Source organism: Gasterosteus aculeatus, chromosome 13, assembly GCF_964276395.1.
Source record: "Gasterosteus aculeatus chromosome 13, fGasAcu3.hap1.1, whole genome shotgun sequence".
Lineage (NCBI taxonomy): Eukaryota > Metazoa > Chordata > Actinopteri > Perciformes > Gasterosteidae > Gasterosteus > Gasterosteus aculeatus.
The window spans coordinates 5,640,268-5,660,239 of record NC_135701.1 but is presented as its reverse complement, the minus strand read 5'-3'; the positions used below and the strand labels follow the sequence as shown (position 1 = coordinate 5,660,239).

Sequence of the window (19,972 nt, the reverse complement as noted above, 5' to 3'; positions counted from 1 at the left end):
TTTAATATGTTCACATCCATATAATAAAAATAACTAAAATTAACAGTTCTTTTTCTTGATTTTTTTACACTGCCCCCTTCTCAAAAGACATTTCATCCTTTCATATTAAGAGGAATATTTCACATGACCCCCAGCAGATGCCACTGGCAGTAAACTACACATCCCGGAGTGCTCCTCCGGTCTGCACCCGTGTGGTTTTGGCGCTGAGCTGCAGGAGAGACGGTGCACTAGGCCTGGACTAAAAAAAGAAAAAAAAGAAAAAAGAAACTGGGTGCTTTTTCTAAACCAAAGAGAGAGGGAGCTAGAGATTAGTATTTTCCAGCAGAAGACTGTACACAGGAGGGCGGCGAGAATTGAACACACGTCTATCTGTAACAGGGTTCCTCCGGTCTCCGCTGAAGAGGAGCCCAGCTTTGGGATTGGGCAGCGAGCAGATAGCGTAACACCCCCTCCTCCTCTCTGTTGAGAATTGCGTTAAATCGAGAAAGGGGAAAAAAAGGCCTCAGCTTTATCTATATAACCGTTTTTTTTTCTTCTTTTCCCCCCTCCTTATATATTATACGAGGAACCGTTGCTGGCTGGTGTATGTGTTTAGAATGGGACACACTGAAGGTATTGATATTTCTCTATATTCTCATGCATCTCTCTCAAATCTGTGCTGCTCCTTCGCTCTCCTCTTTAGCGATAAGCGTGTATGCTATAGCTGCTGCATGTTGTTGTCCCCCCCCCCCTCCTTCTCTCCCTCTCCCTCCGTGCCCCCGTCCCTCGGACCATTTGTTTGGGGGACGTATCTAGCTTATTTTCGGGCACATCTCCCACCAAAACCGCCTTTGCTGGAGGTTCAATCACGCCAGACAATTTGATTTAAAGGGGCAAAGGCAGCCATGTTGGCAACGGAGCGTTAGCCTAGCTAACGTTAGCGCCCCCCCTCTCCTGCCCCCCTTCATCTTCTTCCATGTGTTGTGCACAGTAATGGACACCTCGTAATTATATATACAACTATACGTGTGTGTGCCGAAAAACAACCGGACAAATGTCGTGATTGTTTTATGTCGGCTAAAACGGTCCACAACGGCTAGCCTCTCTCGATGGCAGCTAGCTTAGCTTCAGGCTAACATCGCAGAAAGCTATAAGATCATTCAGAGAAACGGCTTTGCTTTTTTTTTTTTTTTCTTCTGCGCGCGCGGTCGTCTCGGCCCGTCGTGAACGTTCCTCACATCACACACGAGCCCCAAAATACCAACACACGTCCTCGCGGATCGCTCGTGACCGTTAGGTGCCACCTTTTTAATGATGTTTACGTCTCCGTTATTCACCTTTGCCCACCAGTGGAGCCCATTCACGCGTTAACACTCGTCCGGCCGACGGGTCGATCAGACGTCTGAACGCGTGAAGAGGAGGCGCAGGGAGCTGCTGTTGCTTTTGTTTTGTTAAGGAGAACCACTTAATGATCTCTCGCATCGTTAATGGCTGTCAGAGGGGAAACTTGTTAATAGTTTTGTGGTCCTCTTATGTCTCCTGACGTGCCCCTGCGAGTTCAACTAAACATCTGTTCTATTAAGATACCTGCAGATGTTTGTCGATACATTAGTATTCATATTCATTAGTCTTATGCAAATGTCCCAGAGCCCCAAGTCAATTTGACCACATTTCCTAGTCAACAAATAATAATCAGATCATTTAGTTTATTATCATAGAAAAGTGATTTACTTTTGCCAGGTGTGCTCGGAATATGGTTCAGTTATTCATCTGATTATTGCAATTATTTCATTGTGTTGTGAGGTGAGGAAGCATATTAAACCGTATATATGTATTCGGAGGATGGTCTACATTTGCTTTGACTTCATAAAGCATTAAGCTAAATTACCCATCAGACGCCGTACTGCTCAGGAGGCCCCAGGCACCGTGATTTGTAATTATTTTGTTTGTTGCAGATGTGTTTCCAAATCTGCAACACTAAAGTGACAAGTTAGCTGAAATGGTAAAAACAGGTGCTACATTATTTAGCTGGAAGCAAACCGTATGTTTTGCAGATATGTGTTTTTACCATGCAGCCACAGGTCCGACAGTTTCACCTTCATGAGGTTAATAGGAAAGTCCTCTGTGTCAATATCTACTGTACAAAATTCCGATCCTTGTTTTAAAAAGATGATAACAAACTGACATGCAACAAACTAGGAAATTATCATTTTCAAAGAATTTTTCTGGTGTGATATTTGAATGACTCTGTACCAAACAACAACGTCTCCTTGAGTTTGTAGAATACGATGTCCGGACCAAGACATCTCTGCAGGACGAAAGTATTTAAAACTAAATGCTATGCTGCGATTTGAAAATTACAGTTGGCCATATGGCATTTCTGATCAAATTGTGAATCCCGTATATACGTAAATAATGCATAGAAAGTGGCGGGAGCCACGGGGTCGTTAGGGGCCCTCAAAGGGTCATGCAGAGAAAATTAAGCTGGTGCTACATGTCCTATATTTCTCAGCGCTTTTTACAGGATAAAGGAGATGATCTGGATCAGGGTATTGGTCCTTTTTGCTTTGATCACTGTGATGAGGATTTAATCAGAGCCTCTTTTGACTGCATACATCTCTGTCATCAGGTCCAGTCAAAGAAAAAGACAGTTAAGGATGCAGGAGCCCAACAATGGATTTCTCCTTCTCTTTCATGCAAGGGATCATGGGAAATACAATTCAGCAACCCCCTCAGCTCATTGACTCAGCCAACATCAGACAGGAAGGCACCTGTGACAGTGACCCCGGCGAGGATGGTGGTCCCTCCTACGATGCTGCCCTGGATGCAGAGTTCTCCTACCCGCCGTCGGCCTCGGAGGACATGTCTCACGTCTCCAACGGCTACCCGCCCAGCCTGGGCATGTACGAGCCGCAGGCCAAGTTCTCCATGTACTCGCAGTTCCCCAACGGCTCGGCCAACGGCTACGGGGCCATACGGAGCTACGGCGACCACGTCCTCATGCCGGGGGAGGGGACGGTCCTGAGGGGCCCGGGTCTCCAGGAGAGGCCTTTGTCCCCGGTGTCCCCGCCCCTGCACCCGCACCTCCACCACCATCACCACCTACTCCACCACGGCGCCCACCACTTCCACTCGAACCTGCCTCACATACAAACCCAAGCGCACCCGCAGAGCCCCCCCCCGCCGCCGCCCTCCCAGCACCACCTGCCCCATACGCCTCACATCATGAGCCACACTCTTCCCCCTCCTCCGCCGCTGATCCTGCCTTCTTCCAGTCCCCCGCCTTCCCTTGTGGACAACACTCCTTCCTCTCAACCCCCCCTCGGCCTGTCCAACACCCCCGATGGGCCGCTGAAGAAAACCAGCTCTCCAGAGATCAAGCTGAAGATCATAAAGACGTATCAGAACGGGAAGGAGCTGTTTGAGTCGGCGCTGTGCGGAGACCTGCTGCAGGAACTGCAGGTAGTGTGCATGTCCGAGCATGTTACTCACACACACACACACACACATCTTTATCTATCAAAGTTATGGCTGTCGGATCTTTTTCGGATCAAATTCAAAAACAAATGACTTGTTAACTGTTGATTATTCATGGAAAATTGAGGATTCTTTTGTTTTATTTGACTGTAAATGGAATATCTTTGTGTCTTTCAAGATGTCAGATTGGATTCTGGGAAATTGTGACGGGATTACTTTAAAAAGACATTTTCCGAATAATCTGCAAATGAATCATCATAATAATAGTAATAGTATTCTAACACGATGAGCCTCTTCATGTGAACGTTTTGTTTAAGCTGAACCTCATAACTAACTAATAACTAACTTTACAAGCTTTTAACCACATCGCAGTCATCCATGTAAGCGTTAACCTTTATGGCTCTTTTTTTAGAATAAAAATAATCAATATATCCCAACATGGACTTGCTTTTGTAGTTGCATATTTTTTTTATCAATGTCTGTAAATAACAAGGCTAACTTGAATAATAATTGTTTCCCTTTTTCCCTTGAAAAATGACTTTGTTAAATGCGCTGAAACGCTGCTGTTTCAATTTCCACATGTTCGTGCTCTGAATACAAACAAAAGCATCCCGTGCAGACAAATGACGAGGCAATGTCAGACAAGGCAGGTTGAACAACGGAAAGATTTTTTTCACATACTAAATGTCTAATGTGCCCCATTGGTATCCATTCACTCGGTGCATCTTGGTTTTCTTTTACTCGCGCAACTCTGATTTCAGCTGACGCAGAGATCCGTTTTGGAGCGGCCGTTTATGTAAAAGTCAAGCGGTGTCTCATCGCCGCCGCTGTGTTTTACTACTTTCTGCTTCTCAGAAGGACGAGGCCACTCCGACGCAGCGCCGACACGAGAGGAAGAAGGAGAAGAGGAAAAAGAGCGCGCAGCTGCAGCTGCAGGAGCAGGACCTGGACCAGAGCCAGGAGCAGCAGGCACAGGAGGGCACCACGGAGCAGACGGAGGACCCCAACGCGCAGCCCCGGGAGACGGAGACGCCCCCGGCCCCGACTGAGAAGCCTCCCAAGACAACGATCAAAGTCGAACCCAAGACACCCAAGGCGAGTTCGCCCTCCGCGGCCCTTCGACTCCCATCTTTGCCTGCAAATCCCCCGCAGCTTGTGGCCAAGTCGGTGACTCACTGCTGTTTCCCTCCCTGTTTAGGTCCCGAAGGTCCACCATCCGTCAGTGATCCAGGAGACGGGCTTCTGTAAGGAGTTTGTGATAGGAGACCTGGTGTGGTCCAAGGTGGGCACCTACCCCTGGTGGCCCTGCATGGTCTCCTCTGACCCGCAGATGAAGGTCCACACTCGCATCAACACCAGAGGTACGTGCACACGCGCACGCATCAAGAAACGCAAGCGTTTGTACGCGGGCCGACGTTAAGACTTCTTCCCCTTGTGTGTCTTTGCGCAGGTCACAGGGAGTACCATGTCCAGTTCTTCGGCAGCGTAGCTGAGCGAGCGTGGATCCACGAGAAGAGGATAGTCCTCTACCAGGGGAAGCAGCAGTACGAGGACCTTCAGGCCGAGACTCTGCGCAGGGCCACCAACCCCGTAGAGAAACACAAAGTATGTACGGAGGCATCAAAGAAGTGTTGTCAGGCCAAAGACCGGAGTGTCTCAGATTTGTCCAGTCCAGCAGTCCAGTTTGTCACCTATTGATACGGGACTGTTGAATCCTGATATTAATCTTTAAGAGTAACAACGTGTTAGCTGCTCTATTACATATTTGAGAGGACTTTGGTCTCCAATTACAATTTCCAATTGTTCTGGTTCTACATTTTATTTTCCCACTCCCATGCATTTACTAAATAAACGAGCCATTTTGAGGCATTGTTGTTTGGTTTTGTATCAGATTAATTTACTGTGAGCGGTGTGTTTTTCATATAAAGAAGTAATTTCTCCTGAAAATCTGCGCAAACCATGTAGATAAAACCGTTTCTTAATGATTCCATTTATGTTGTTTGTTTTTTTTGTCATTTTTAAACCGTCATGTATCGGTACATATTTGGGTAAGCTAATATTGATTGAATATCAGGTTCCATTCAGAAATAAAGTTCATGAGTTGTCCGGTGTTTAATCCCGGTTTTCTCCTCCAGCTCCTGAAGCCCATCCCTCAGCGGGAGCGCTCTCAGTGGGAGGTGGGTGTGGGCCACGCCGAGGACGCCTTCGCCATGTCACGGCAGGAGCGCATCGACAACTACACCTTCATCTACGTCGACCCAGACCCCATCGAAGGCCCCTCCAGCAGGAAACCCACCATCCGCGCCGAGAAACGAAACCGCCGCTCCAGCGGCTCTGTGGGTAAGAAGGAGGAGGGCGGAGTTAAGTCGCCGGGGAAAGAGCAGCCGGCGCGGCAGCAGCCGCCACGCCGGCAGCTGCCGCGCCGGCTGTGTAGCATTTCCAACGCGGACGACGCCGCAAACTCCAAGGCCTCGCACGAAGACAAGGACCAGAAGGGAGACTCCCCGAAGCCGGACGCCGGAGGCGACGCGCGGCAGGGTTCGCCGCCGCCTGTCAGGGCCTGGAAGACGGCGGCGGCCCGGAAGCTCCTGCCTCTCTCCATCACCATGAAGAGGCTGAACGTGGAGATCACAAAGTGCGACTGGCCTCTCCTGCAGAAAAAAGCCGCTCTGTCTCCGAAAAAAGAGCAGCCGCAGGAGGAGGAAGAGGAGGAGGAGGACGAGGAAGAAGAAGAAGAGGAGGAGGAAGAGAAGGAGGAGAGAGTTGCGAGGGAGGCCCGGCAGCCCGACCTGGGATACTGCTCGCCCGAGGACAGCAGAGCTAAACCCGAGCCCAGTCCGGAAGAGGAGGAGGAGGAGGAGGAGGGGGAGGACGACGGAGAGGGAGAGGGAGAGGAGAGGAGAGAATCCCCCGCCAGTCGGAGGAGCGAGGAGGGAGGAATGCAGCAGACCTCCTCTCCTGGATCCCACCACAGCAGTCCCCACGGTCGGTAACACAGACACCAGCGGCGTGTTCGTGACAAAACTGTGACGTCCTTTTCAAGTCAGTAACACATTATTTTCCCGTGTTCTCCAGGTTCTCAGGAGAGGAAGCTGCAGCGGCGGTCCGTCCGGAGCAGGTCCGAGTCAGAGAGAGGCAACGACCCCGTCCCGAAGAAGAAAACCAAAAAAGAACAGGTATTGTTTGTCATACAGGCACAATCTTCAGGATTTTAAGGCGTATTAAATAATATAAAACTGCACAGAGGTTTGTTAAATCTAGAGGGCGGATTTAGTATAAATATTTATTCTTGTGCTTAGTACAAAAATGTCTCCAAACTTGCTTTTTGATTGCTGAATCAAAATGAATCTCACAATGACCGAAACTGCCTCGTTTTAACCACGACGCAGGCTGAGACGGCTCCCGAGACCACGCTGAAGACCGGTTCACAGAAAGGTAGGGCCTCTTTCCATCACAGCTCCTTTTGAAACGTCTCCTTACGGTTGAGTGAAATCCATCTTTTCTTTGGTCATTTTGCCGTCCTCAAGGAGCCAGTGAGATCTCGGATGCCTGCAAACCCCTGAAGAAGCGAAGCAGAGCGTCGACGGACGTGGAGATGGCGTCTTCTCAGTACAGAGACACCTCTGACTCCGACTCCAGAGGCCTAAACGACCCACAGGTGCACTCAGAGAAACAAGAAAACTGCAATATTGAGACGCATGCATTCACGCCTCACTTAAAAAGATTTGTTGTATTATTCCCGAGACAAACTTTCAGTCAAGTCGTCTGATCGTCATTGTCTCTGTTTCGCTTTGCATATTCCATATTTCATATTGCATATTATTTATTTGCATTTTCAGAAATGATAAAGATGTCATTTATGATTGAATATGAATATTTCTGGGCTCTATACATTTTGTTCGGACAAAAGACAAAGACAACTTGATGATGGGAATGGACTAAGCCCCGAACCCAATGATTCATTGGTTAATAATGAAAGCGATCATCCGTCACTGGTGTGGCTGTCCACACTCTGCAAACAGCAGCAGCTGAGCAGGGCGACGTCTGGTCCCACTTCTTCACACAAACCGCTTCTCCGCGTCGCAGGGTTTATTCGGGAAGAGCCTCGACAGCCCGGCAGCGGCCGATGCAGACGCTTCAGACACTCAATCCGTGGACTCTGGCTTGTCGCGTCAGGACGGCAGCGCCGGCAAGAGAGACACCGTCTGCCAGGTCAGCGCCGCTGCCGATTCACCGCTGCTGTCTCAAAGAGCCTCGAGTTGTCCATTAATACGAGCCGCCTCTCTCTCGCTCTGCGTTGTGTGTGTGCGCTTAGGTCTGCGAGGTGTACGGAGAGGGCTTGCTGGTGTGCGAAGGCGACTGCGGCAGACAGTTTCACCTGGACTGTCTCAGCCTGACGGCCCCACCCGAAGGCAGGTTCACCTGCCTGGAATGCATGAACGGTGAGAGGATTTGGTAACGCCATCTGTAGGTCACCATCAGAGACTTGTAAGTCGTCTCCGAGAGGCTAGTGGAGAGCATCCTGCGGAGGCACTAGCCTTTAATAACTCAGGGATCCAGTGGCTGTACGTAGCTAAGCCGCTCTCCTTCCATCCAAGCATTTGTCCCCGTCGCTGCACTCGACACCACGCGACTGAATTACCATAAATAATCAACAGGGGTTTACCAAAAAGGCACAAACAATACGTGGCTCCTCCCCCATCTCCACAGTCGGATCTTTTGTTTTGCGGCTTTGCGTTCGATGACTTTCTTTAAAAAAATATATATATATATTTTACATTTTCTTCCAGGCAATCATACTTGTTTCAGCTGTAAAACGGCGGGCCGGGAGGTGACGCGCTGCTCTGTGTCTGGATGCAGCTGTTACTACCACGAGGACTGCGTCCGCAAGCTCCCGGGCACGAGCGGAGGTTCGGACGGAGGCTTCTGCTGCCCTCAGCACAGCTGCTCTACCTGCTGCCTGGAGAGAGACCTTCAGCGGGCCAGTAAAGGTGAAGCAGCCTGTGCTTTGTTCTCTCTCAGGTCTCTGTTGGAATCTGCAGGGGAAGCTGTGGGCTAACGAGCCGCTGCTACATCAGCAAAGTGTATGACAAGCAAAGCCTTCGGGCTTGTTCGTGGATGTTATTGACCAATAGCAATAGAAAAAGGATTCCAACGGAAAAGTGATTCCATGGGTGATGGTGGAACTTTCATGTTAGAGAGAACATGTGCAAGAGGAAGAAAAGGGTTGGGTTTTTTTTGGAGGGAAATCAGATTGAGAAAGAGAGGACTTTTTTTAATATTCCATTTCATGGTGAAATTTCTTGGTGACACATTCTTGCAAAAAACATCCCGTTTCACTTGGAACTTAAAGCGCTATTGGTTGAAAAGTAATCTTTGTCTTTTTAGATGATGGTGCATTATGTTTGTCGGAAAATAACCGACCTGCAAAAAAAAAAAAAGAGGAAGCGATGCACCGTGCAAAGTTGAGATAAAAACTTTCAGTGAATTATGTTTCACTGTATGATAATAGTGTTTACTGTGTTGTAGCACTCCGTGGCCTCTACGTGAAAGACGTCTTTTAACCCCATCAGTCACCTCACAACCAGCCAGAGTTACCGTGTGAACCTCTAGACCCCATGTTGGGACCCACTGGTCCAAAACACTCAAGTGTGAATGTGTGTCGTCTGATCACATTTGATCGTTGTTCAAAGGCAATGAAGCAAAGATGGGGAGCCTGAAAAGCTGAGAACTTCATTATTACACATCACTATTTAATCTGCCAGAGAAAGTAGTGGAAGTGGTCGTATTTCATCCTCCTCAATCCTTTTTTTAATTTCAACTGAAACCTGTGAAGGCGTCTCAACTGATTCATTCTAGAAACTCTGCAGTAATGAGGGGGAGGGAATGTTTTTGTGTGTGTGTGTGTGTCACACTATACAGTTGTAATGGGGCCCACTGAACTCCGACGTCCCTCTCCTCGCCCCCCCCCTCTCTCCCCCCAGGTCGCCTGATGCGCTGCATCCGCTGTCCGGTGGCCTATCACACGGGGGACAGCTGCGTGGCGGCGGGCAGCGTGGCGCTCACCCACCACATCATGATCTGCAGCAACCACAGCGGCGCCAAGCGGAACGGCCTCCTCACCTCCCCCATCAACGTGGGCTGGTGCTTCCTGTGTGCCAGAGGTGAGCTCCCACTCACTGGCCGGCCACTCCTCGCCGTTAATCTATTAATATGACCTCTGTCTCATGAAATGTTTTGTGTTCCATCCCGGTACTAACTGACCGATGCAGGCCGTCACACTGCACTCTGCTTAGAGCGCCGGATGGTGACCAGGGAGAAAACACAGGATTTCTTCCTAAATTTTAAATCCCTTTCAGCCTGTTTTAGATCCGATGTTTTGCCGGTCCAAGTTGAGTGCACTGTTCGGCCACTTTGTGTCGGGACAAACTCTACTTGTTTGTTCTGAGTGTGCTTGTGTGTGTGTGTGTGTGTGTGTGAGAGAGAGACTGTGAGACTGTTTCTCTTATTTGTGAATTTTGGGTAATCTCGAGTTTTGACCCCGGCTCACCCCCGTCTCTTCCTGTGTGTCTTGTGTAGGACTGTTAGTGCAAGACCTTACTGACACCATATTAAGTTCATATGCCTATAAGTCCCACTACCTTCTGACTGAGTCAAATCGTGCTGAGTTGAAATTACCTATGATTCCCTCTCCTTCGTCAGCTACCAAAAAGAATGTTGGGAAAGGTAACTGAACCGTTTTTCTCTTTCTCCTTTTGTCCCACTGGTCTGTGTTTGTGTCGTGCCTGCTCCCCAAACCCCCTTCCCTTTTTCTTCATGTCAAAGCCTTAAGGTGCAAAGTCAATTAACTGGTTACAAACAAAGGCAGTTAATTTCAATGCAGTGGCGCAAAGTAACCTCAGCCAAGTTCACTAACACATTAACGGCAAACAATGGGCCTCATGCAAGAACCCCTTTCTGTTTTCTTTTCTCCTGAGTGAGATTTACTGACAGAGCTGCGTGTGTGTTGAACGTTTTTCACAGCAGGCATTTTGACCAAGGCGAGTAGCACAAGCACAGGTGTAAAAAACAAAATGAAAACAATTTACATTAGAAAATGTGAGAAAAGAACCAGGCAAAGAGGTTCATGAGGGCACTCTGACAAATGCTAGTGAGCATTATTAATATGCTGTAAAACGTTCATACAGCTGACAGTGCTGTGTCATCATAGCAGCGCTGCACTGATGCAGAAATATAGAGGATCTTTCCATTAAAATAAATTCACTTCCCGTGTCCCTAAAATTGACATTTGGTTTGACTCATTAAAAATGCTCAAACTTGATTTGTAATCCAAAGAATTTAGAAGATTTTGTTTCTACCAATTTGCTGATGGGTTATTTATATTATTATATAATATAATTTTGTTTTGATAATAAACAACAGGGTTTATTTGTTACATATTATGGGATCGGTACCCCAGATATTGTAATCTGAGATGATCCAAAGTCTGATTGGTGGGTCCCTCGCCATGGGACAACACGTGGACATCTGTTGGTGTCCCATTAGAGGACAACCTTGAGTGAAGCATTATTATTACGTTGCTTTCTAAGCTCCAGAATGAACCATTCAGAGAAGATGTTGTTTGACCCGACGGCAGATGCAACAAAAAGAAAACAGATAGATGAGAGAATAATATTCTTTTTTATTTTATCTTGCGTTGATGCATTTATTCATTGTTTATTCCTATTACAGCGTTATTATTTTCATTGTAGGTTGTGAGGCTTTCTTTCTGCCTGTGGAGACGGAACTGCATTAGTTTTGTGACTAGATCTCCTCACTCGCTCGTACGTGCCTTTCAAGAACAAGTCTATTCATACGCGTGGTTCTGGCACGAGGCCCATTGTGACATTATTCTGCCCTTGCATGAACAATCGGGTTATATTGCTGCAACAAGCTGTTACAAACAAGTTAAATAAATTATTTTTCTAATTTTCAACATGGAAAGTTTCTCTGGAATTGGTCACCAAATGTTCAGGACTTGGTGTGTGATGCTGTGCATTAGTTCAGGTCCTGTTTGGGGTTGTGGAGCTTGTTGCTGTTGGAGGACGCGCTGCTTCTCTGCTTCAGCACTCTGGGCTTTTTTTTGTTTTTGTTTATATTCTGAAGTCCTCATACCTTTTATTTTTTATGCTTATTGCAAGGTGGGTTTATTTTTTTCTGTAATTTTTCCGACTGAATTTCTCAGAAGGAACCAAATTCTACTCACCTCAAAGCTTTGACCGGCCTTGGATGGAATACGTTCTCAATCGGGACGAGATCTGATCACAGACGAGCAGAGATCCGCACAAGAATAGCGAGATTTCGCTCTTTCAAAGCTCCGTAAAGCGTTTTTGCATATTGCAAAGTGATAAGCTCCATGATTCCATGCAAGCTGGTCTGTGTGGGATGCGTGACGTGTGATGGGACGAGTTTGCTTTACTAGCAGGACCGCATGCCTGCTTTTTTAAGTATAACCCTGATTCATTGTTAACTCGCTGGCTGATTTTTATTCCTGTGCTGCTGCATGTATTTCCCTTAGACTGGTCTTGGTACATTGCTCTGAATCTGATTGCCAGACATGCTGTAACTGCTGCAATGTAAAACTGCCCCCATCCAGCACCAGTGGAGCCGCCACTCAAACCCCAAAAACTCCCCATGCAGATGTAATTCTGATGGTTTATCCATACAAATGTTGTGAACATTTACATGAACAATATTTTCATATCACGCCAGATGTTTTTGAAGTATTTGTACTTTTTCTCCGGCTTGTCTGCAAATGAGATTCAGAGTTTGTCCAGGTTTTAAGGTGCATCACCTAATTGTACACTCCTCCTCTCTTTGCATACCCATTTCCCACAACGCATGCGCACACACACACACACACACACACACACACACACACACACACACACATATACATCTTACAAATGCAGGAGGCAAGTTGCTGTGCTGCGACACTTGCCCGGCTTCCTTCCACCCGGAGTGTCTGGAGATGGAGACGCCGGCGGGGCCGTGGTCCTGCAGCGATTGCAGGGCGGGGAAGAAACCGCACTACAAACAAATTGTCTGGGTCAAACTAGGCAACTACAGGTACGGAGCACCGGCCTCCAGGGGGGGTCGTGCTGTCACTTTATGGTACGGAGACATCCAAAAGGCAAAACTACCCACAGAATGTGTGCGTGACAAACTAAGCCACAGACGTTTGTAAAAATAGGGAATATTACTCTCTCTTATTGTAGAAGTTTAGTGCAACAAATTAGCGTTGTACAAACTAAAAGATGATTTTAGATGTAGGGGACACAAATAATGTCTCCTCCATGTAAGGAAAAGGCATTGTGTTAAATACTGCCTTCGTGTTGGCCAAACCTGTAGATGAGTCGGAGGTCTCAAATGAGTTATTATTCGCATAGAGTAAATGGGTTTGGTGTGACTCTCCTCTTGAGCCTTCGTCGCTTTGTTTCATTCTTCACCACACTCTTCTTCGTCCTCACCTTTCCCCGTCCCGCTTCCCTCGGCAGGTGGTGGCCAGCGGAGATCTGCAACCCTCGCCTGGTGCCGTCCAACATTCAGAGCCTCCGCCACGACGTCGGCGACTTCCCCGTCTTCTTCTTCGGCTCCCACGACTACTACTGGATCAACCAGGGCCGCGTCTTCCCCTACGTGGAGAATGACAAGAACTTTGTCACGGGTCAGATCAACATCAACAAAACCTTCAAGAAAGGTAATTTGCCCCCAACGCCACCGTACCTTTGAGACCAGTCTGCTGCGATTCTCATTATCTTCAAAGCACGGGTGAGTCTCTTGAGATGTTGTCCCGTGTGTTTTTCAGCTCTGGAAGAAGCGGCCCGGCGGTTTCAGGAGCTCAAGGCGCAGAGGGAGAGCAGGGAGGCTCTAGAGCAGGAACGCAACTCTCGCAAACCTCCGCCCTACAAAATCATCAAGGTGATGTCCTTTTAAATACGCCGCTTCGGACAAGTGACCCCCGTATTCTACAAGTGTGTTTACTTCTCCATTCGGTGTCTTCTTGTATCAGTCCAACAAACCGGTGGGGAAAGTGCAGGTGCACGTCGCTGACTTGTCGGAAATCCAGCGATGCAACTGCAGGCCGACAGACGAACACCCGTGCAGCCTCAACTCCCAGTGTCTCAATCGCATGCTGCAGTACGAGTGCCACCCGCAGGTTTGAGCGCATTCCTGTTCGTCAGCTCGGTGGTGGAGCTTCCAAACCGGCGACGCAAACACTTATCTACCTTTTTATGTGTGTTTGTCTTGCCGTTGTCAGGTTTGTCCCGCAGGAGACAGCTGTGAGAACCAGTGTTTCTCCAAGCGGCTGTATGCAGAGACGGAGGTGATAAAGACTGACGGGCGCGGCTGGGGCCTCCAGACCAACCAGGCTCTTAGGAAGGTCAGTGCTGAGAAATCCAAAGCGTCACGTGTGGTGTCATCAGATTCTAAAACCAACGTGTCGGGATCGACCGAGAACTACTAAAGACCCGACGCGCTGGAAGAGACAAATGACGAGCGTCAACTGATGCAGGCATCTCATGTGAAATGCCTGCACCTCAGATCCAGCAGTATTTTAGGGAAAGATTTCTGCAGCTCTTTTATTTCAAATTATGATTAATAATGATGAATAATAAAGATTCATTATGGCCTCTTTGGCCCCTCTAAAAGGTTACGGTAAAAAGACATTTCAAAGAATGTTTGGTCACTGGATCCTTAGTTGTTGTCTAAAATCAAGACGATGTCGACGGTTTATTTTGATTACAATTTTAAAAATGCAACATGGCTATGGGCTCAAAATCTTCTTTGAGTTCCTTGTATTGGAAATACAATATAAATATATATGTAAATGGTCCATTTCCACAAAAATAAGACCTATTGTAGGTCTTATACTGAAGAGCCTCTGCGCTGCATGACATGTGACAGCAGAAAGGTGTCATTGAAGTGGGACAGGGAGCCCAGAGAAGGAAATAATCTAAAGTGTGCGACGCCTGTTTGCTCCCCCAGGGCGACTTTGTGACGGAGTACGTGGGGGAGGTGATCGACGCGGAGGAGTGCCAGCAGCGGATCAAACGCGCCCACGAGAACCACGTGGCCGACTTCTACATGCTCACCCTCACCAAGGTAACGCCTGCGATGCCGCCGTACGCTGGTTCCCCCCCTCGTCCTCCCGGCGTCTCAAACGTCCGTCTTCTTCCCTCGCAGGACCGCGTGATCGACGCCGGCCCCAAAGGGAACTCGTCTCGCTTCATGAACCACAGCTGCCGACCCAACTGCGAAACCCAGAAGTGGACGGTCAACGGGGACGTTCGCATCGGACTCTTCACCCTTTGCGACGTCGAGGCCGGTGAGTTCACGCCGCCACCGGCGAGCACGTTCCGTTTCGACACGCCGGGCCGCGACGTCCGTCGGTGAAAATGCTGTGCGTGGTGTTCCCCGCAGGCACGGAGCTGACCTTCAACTACAACCTGCACTGCGTGGGCAACCGCAGGTCGTCCTGTCACTGCGGATCCGACAACTGCTCCGGGTTCCTCGGGGTGCAGCCGACGGTGAGCGCGCCTCCCTCCGGCGACCCCGCCGCGCTCCCCGGCTGCGCTTCATGACCACTCTGTGACCGCGTTTTCCCTCCAGAGCGCCGTGGTGATGGAGAAGGAGGAGAAGGCCAGGAACGCCAAGCTGAAGCCGAAGAAGCGGAAGCTGCGGCCCGAGGGCAAGCAGACGCACGAGTACTGCTGCTTCTGCTGCGGAGAGGGGGGCGAGCTGGTGATGTGCGACAGGAAGGACTGTCCGAAGGCGTACCACCTGCTGTGTCTCAACCTCACCAAGCCGCCATACGGTAACGAGAGAAGCCTGCACTCTCAGCCCAGTTCAGCCGCAGTAACGCAGCTTTTAGGATGTGGCATGCTTGCAAAAATAACTTTATTGGTACCTTATTGCCACACGCTAACCAAACATCTCTCTGAATAATACCCGAGTGTAAACCTGATGAGCAACCCACAAGCCACAGAGCAAATACTCGAGCAGTATCGAGCTCCAGTATTTCTCGCTTGTTTTGGACCTCTCGTGGAGGTCGACCCCTCGCTTTGGTTTTGTCTTTAGCGATCAACCTCTGAAGAAACAATCGATAACACTTGAATGGACAACATTGTTTCTGTTCCAGAAATGCGTATTTTATGCTGTTGTTTTCTTGTGGACCGTCTCATGAAGCTTCGCCCGTGTCTGTCCGCAGGACGCTGGGAATGTCCGTGGCACGACTGCAGCCAGTGCGGCGCCCCGGCCTCGTCCCTTTGTGACTTCTGCCCCAGCTCCTTCTGCCGGGATCACGAGGCGGGGGCGCTCACCTCCTCCGCCCTCGAAGGCCGCCCCTGCTGCCCCGGCCACGACCCCGCCAGCCCCCTCGGCTCCCTCTCGGGCTCCGCCCAGCCGCGCTGCTCCGCCCTGAGCCCCGCCGCCGTCAAGGAGGAGCCGGAGGCGGCAGAGTGACGCAGTGCGCGGCTCCCCTCGATACCTCGTTCCCCGCAAGGCCTCCTGGGCTCCGATCCCGCTCTGACGAAAGGGAATACAGAGCTTTTTTCTTTTTCTTAACCAGTGCCACGGCCCGAAAACACGCCGGCAAACACCTCGGTGCCGTTTTGTTGCAGGAGCAGAGCAACGCGAGTGTTGGCGGCGGGGGAAGCGCACCGCTTTGCCTCCTCTCTCCTTCGCCACTAATGCTCCGCTCAGACCAGAGCGCCACCCAGAGCGCCACCCCATCACCGCTCTTCCACTTTTTTTTTTTTCTGCAGCTGTGGAAATTCACGTCGTCAGATACTGGAACTACCTTTGAGGGACTCGAGGGGGGAGGTGGATGGAGAGAGGAGGAGGAGGAGGTAAAGATAACAATGTCCGCTGCTCCTCCCCTCGTCGGCCTGCTGTAAGCGGCGGTCGGAGTTCCCCACACAGGATGATGGCACACAAGCTGACCTTCCTCCTCCTCCTCCTCCTCCTCTTCCTCCACAGCCGATCGTCGCTCAGGACGTGATGGTGTTTGTCTCTTCAAAAAGGGAGGGGGGACCGATCTTTGTGCAATGCTTTTCAGGACCACACTACATTCCAACCTTCCTTAGACATGTTTTTTAATATACTTCTGGGTATAGATGAATATAATTATATACAGTATCTATGTTTGTTAATGTTTACAGACCGATCCTCTCACTTCATCTCGGTGAGTGGCGTATTACGTTTGTTTGTTTCGGTGTGCAGACCTCCTAGTGAACATAGTCCTACTAAGGTGAAATATAACGGTATATAGCGTAATGCTATGACATTACAGTACTTGTACGTGATTTTTCATATTACCAGTCTCACTCGCCATGGTGTACATAAATTGGCTCACGATATTGTAAAGTAGGTGAAGATTGTGAGGGGCGGAGCCTCGCCTCTCTGTTCGTTAGGAATCTCCTTTTATTTTCACTTTTCAAGCAACAGGACAGATCCATTTCTATTTGATTTGCTTTTCTTTTCCCCTTTTTTCGGATCAAGTTCTGTACCAACCTTTCCTCCAACTGCAACTGTTGTTATTTGTATTGTAGAGGGGGGGGCGGGGGCGGGGGGGGGTCTTGTGATCACTGGTGCTGTCTTAAAGTATTGTTGATCAGCCTTAAGTTGGATTTTGGCTGTAGTGACTGCTGCCCAGACGCAGTATGTTTCAGTAACGTCGTGTACTGTGACCCGTTTTCATTTCCTTTTGAACTTTTTATTTGCCAAACTTTTCCTAAAAAGCACTTTTACACAGCTTGTCGCTACACAATTTAGTTAGATCATACATATACAGAAATGTGTAGTAAAAGAACATTTGACAAGTGTTTCAAAATGGATACCTCTTCTTGTAGTAACGTCGGAATTATAACTGTGTTAAAACTCTTCTTCTCTTTCATTTTTTATTATTTTTTTGGAGGGAAGTGGCTGAAACAAGCTGCTTTCTTTTGGCACAAGTAGGAATGACTGCCAGCCGGCTCAGTGCAGAAGAGGTCTGCGGCGTCCTCGAGACGCACTTCTTCCTTTCCCACCCCGAGAACGTCCTCGAGGCCGGGCTTCATGTAAAGACGTGGTGGTATAACAGCGGTCGCGCTCGTATGATGTAAAAAATACAAACTCCTGTACAGTGTTTTTAATAGCTCATCCGTAAAATCCAAATCTTTGTGTATTTATTGCACCACATTTTATACCAATTTCTTTTTCAAACTCCAGTGCAGTAATTTGTCTCCCCTTCTCCACCACGGTGTAAGTGAAATAGAAATAATAAAAAAAAAGATATAAAAAAATAAACACAGGGAGTTTAACACGATATATGTGTATTTAGTCATTGCATACGTTTGAGTTTGTTTTCACATTGGGTGTAATGATTCCACACTGACAGCCGCTGCTCATCGACCCGTCTCGTGACTCACTGTAAATGGCGTATTGAAGCAGTACAACATAGGAATGTACAGTCTCAGTTCCACAGCAGGTGTTGTGCTTTTTTGTTTGTTTGTTTTTAAGCCGGGACTCGATGAGGTTTACCTGTTCACTCGCCCGGCCCATCGCTTGCGATTCTACCACGGTCACATGACCGCATCTTAGTGCCCTTGATTGTTATCACTATTTTCCTTTTTTTAAACCTGTTGTTGTCGAGCTACAGGGTAAAACTGTGCCATTTTTTTTCCCAAATCATTCCGGTTCATTTTGTGCTCTTTCCCATTCAGTCGGTTGCCACTTTATAAGGAACAAAAGCATGTTGAATGCAGACACGTCCTCCGTGTCTGCAGTCTGCACATACAGCGCTCTGCACGCCGAAGTAGAGTAACAATGAGCAGGACTTTAATATGCTAAATATATGCACATAATGCATCAATTAAAAACAGGCACTTCATCATCGTCCATCGTTCTTAGATGTCTGTATTTCAGAGGATTTCATGTTTCATTGGTGCACGCGTGTGCATTCTACAGCTGCTCTTTCTTTGTCATTCTGTCCCTCTTAGGAAGCTTTTTTTCTGTACTCGTGGAGTCCTGGAGAAAAAAGACTTGATGATTCATTGCTGCTGTCTGATTTGCCAAATCTTCCACATTCAGAGACACATTTGTGTGTTTTGTTGCAGTAAAAATCAGGGCTTCAGTGTCAGGAAGGTGTGAACTTGAATTTTCTCTTCCTCCTTTATTATTTATTACTCCTTTTTTTCCCCCCTCACATGTCATTACCAGACCACAGGCGTCGTTTGTGGCCCCATAAAACATGTCTGAGTTGTGATTATAGAGCTGTTCTTTTTTCCTTGTCGAGGTGCCTGTTCAGATGAAATGCATGCATGCTTCCAACAACACACACTGGTTTAATCTGCTTCAGTTGGAGACTCTTTCTAAAAGCCTTTCGAGTTATGTCTTTATTGTTGCTCCTTTTCTTGCACCGAGTTTGTGTCATTTCTTTGTCCTCTCCCAGCGGATCCAGCAGCAGTATTACGTCTGCCTCATTTCAGTCTCCAACGCATCGATCATTTCTTTCCCTTTAAAATGTGTTTTTTATGTATACCCTTAAAATGATTAAAGAGACGGCATGTTTGCTCATTTAAGTGACCCTTAAATAAGTGTCCAGGATTATTATTCTTTCATTTGTATACACTTAAATTTGGGATGGAACCCCTGCACCTCCCTCCCGCTGTAAGTCAACGGGTACGTTTCCGTTCACTTGCAATGTCGCCGGCTGTCTCCTTTTAATCGACTTGCCGTCCGAGCAGAAATAGTGTTTGAATACATGAATAAATAATTCACCTTCATAAGCACTCATCTCTTTTTACTTGTGGTAAAATTACTCACAGTAGCTCTAACTGGGGTCATATCTATCGCTCTTGGTGTTGCTTTGAAAACGTGGATGAACACAAAATACCATGTTGATTACTGTTGACCTGTGTTACTGCATATTGTCGAAGAACTTGTAAATAGTTTGCATTGATCTTGCATAGAATCATTTTACTGTGGCGTGCTCTTTATTTTTTCTTTTGCTTGTACAATTCTGCTTCTAAATGTGTGTGACTGTTGAGACGACACTCTTTTTGTACATGACTGTCTTTTTATTTGAGAATATTGATTCTGTCCTTTTTCATTCTAAAGTTGAGTTTGAAGAGTTCAGACATGCCTGAAGTTTGACTTTAATAAAGCTGTACTCTGTCTCAGTGAAAGGCTCTCGCTATATGGGATTTATTTGAACACATTCAGCTAACTACTTTTCAAATAAAAGTTGTACTTCATGAAAAAGCCACACATTAAAGTATATTCAAGTAATTTTGCGTAGTGGAAATGAACCAATTAATCCTATCTGTTAGGGATTATAAAGTGCTATAAAAAGTGATCCTGATAAGTGTTCTGGTAAATCATGCCATTTCAAATCTAACACTGTGAAATTAAAGAGAAGGAAAGTAAAAATTGATTCGACATTTTTTTTTATGGGAAGGTAGACGTTCATTCATTGCAGAGGACTTAAGTGGAC

The 19,972-nt window shown here is 47.7% G+C and overlaps 1 protein-coding gene across 3 annotated transcripts; it reads left to right on the top strand.

Moving 5' to 3' along the window:
• The first annotated feature begins 156 nt into the window (after positions 1 to 156).
• On the top strand, positions 157 to 19,664 carry nsd3 (nuclear receptor binding SET domain protein 3). 3 transcript variants are annotated; one of them, XM_040196433.2, is made up of 24 exons: positions 157 to 612; positions 2,609 to 3,441; positions 4,312 to 4,551; positions 4,655 to 4,817; positions 4,907 to 5,061; positions 5,592 to 6,441; positions 6,532 to 6,632; positions 6,846 to 6,891; positions 6,984 to 7,114; positions 7,543 to 7,668; positions 7,772 to 7,898; positions 8,247 to 8,447; positions 9,441 to 9,620; positions 10,159 to 10,182; positions 12,408 to 12,564; positions 12,993 to 13,195; positions 13,304 to 13,416; positions 13,508 to 13,654; positions 13,757 to 13,879; positions 14,485 to 14,601; positions 14,683 to 14,824; positions 14,920 to 15,026; positions 15,109 to 15,313; positions 15,707 to 19,664. In XM_040196433.2, the coding sequence occupies exons 2-24, from the start codon at positions 2,653 to 2,655 to the stop codon at positions 15,958 to 15,960; spliced, it is 4,701 nt and encodes a 1,566-aa protein (XP_040052367.2). In that variant the 5' UTR covers positions 157 to 612; positions 2,609 to 2,652; the 3' UTR covers positions 15,961 to 19,664. The 3 variants fall into 3 exon arrangements, with proteins under 3 accessions (XP_040052367.2, XP_040052366.2, XP_040052368.2); XM_040196432.2 differs by having other exon boundaries at positions 10,036 to 10,182; XM_040196434.2 differs by lacking the exon at positions 10,159 to 10,182.
• The last annotated feature ends 308 nt before the right edge of the window (positions 19,665 to 19,972 follow it).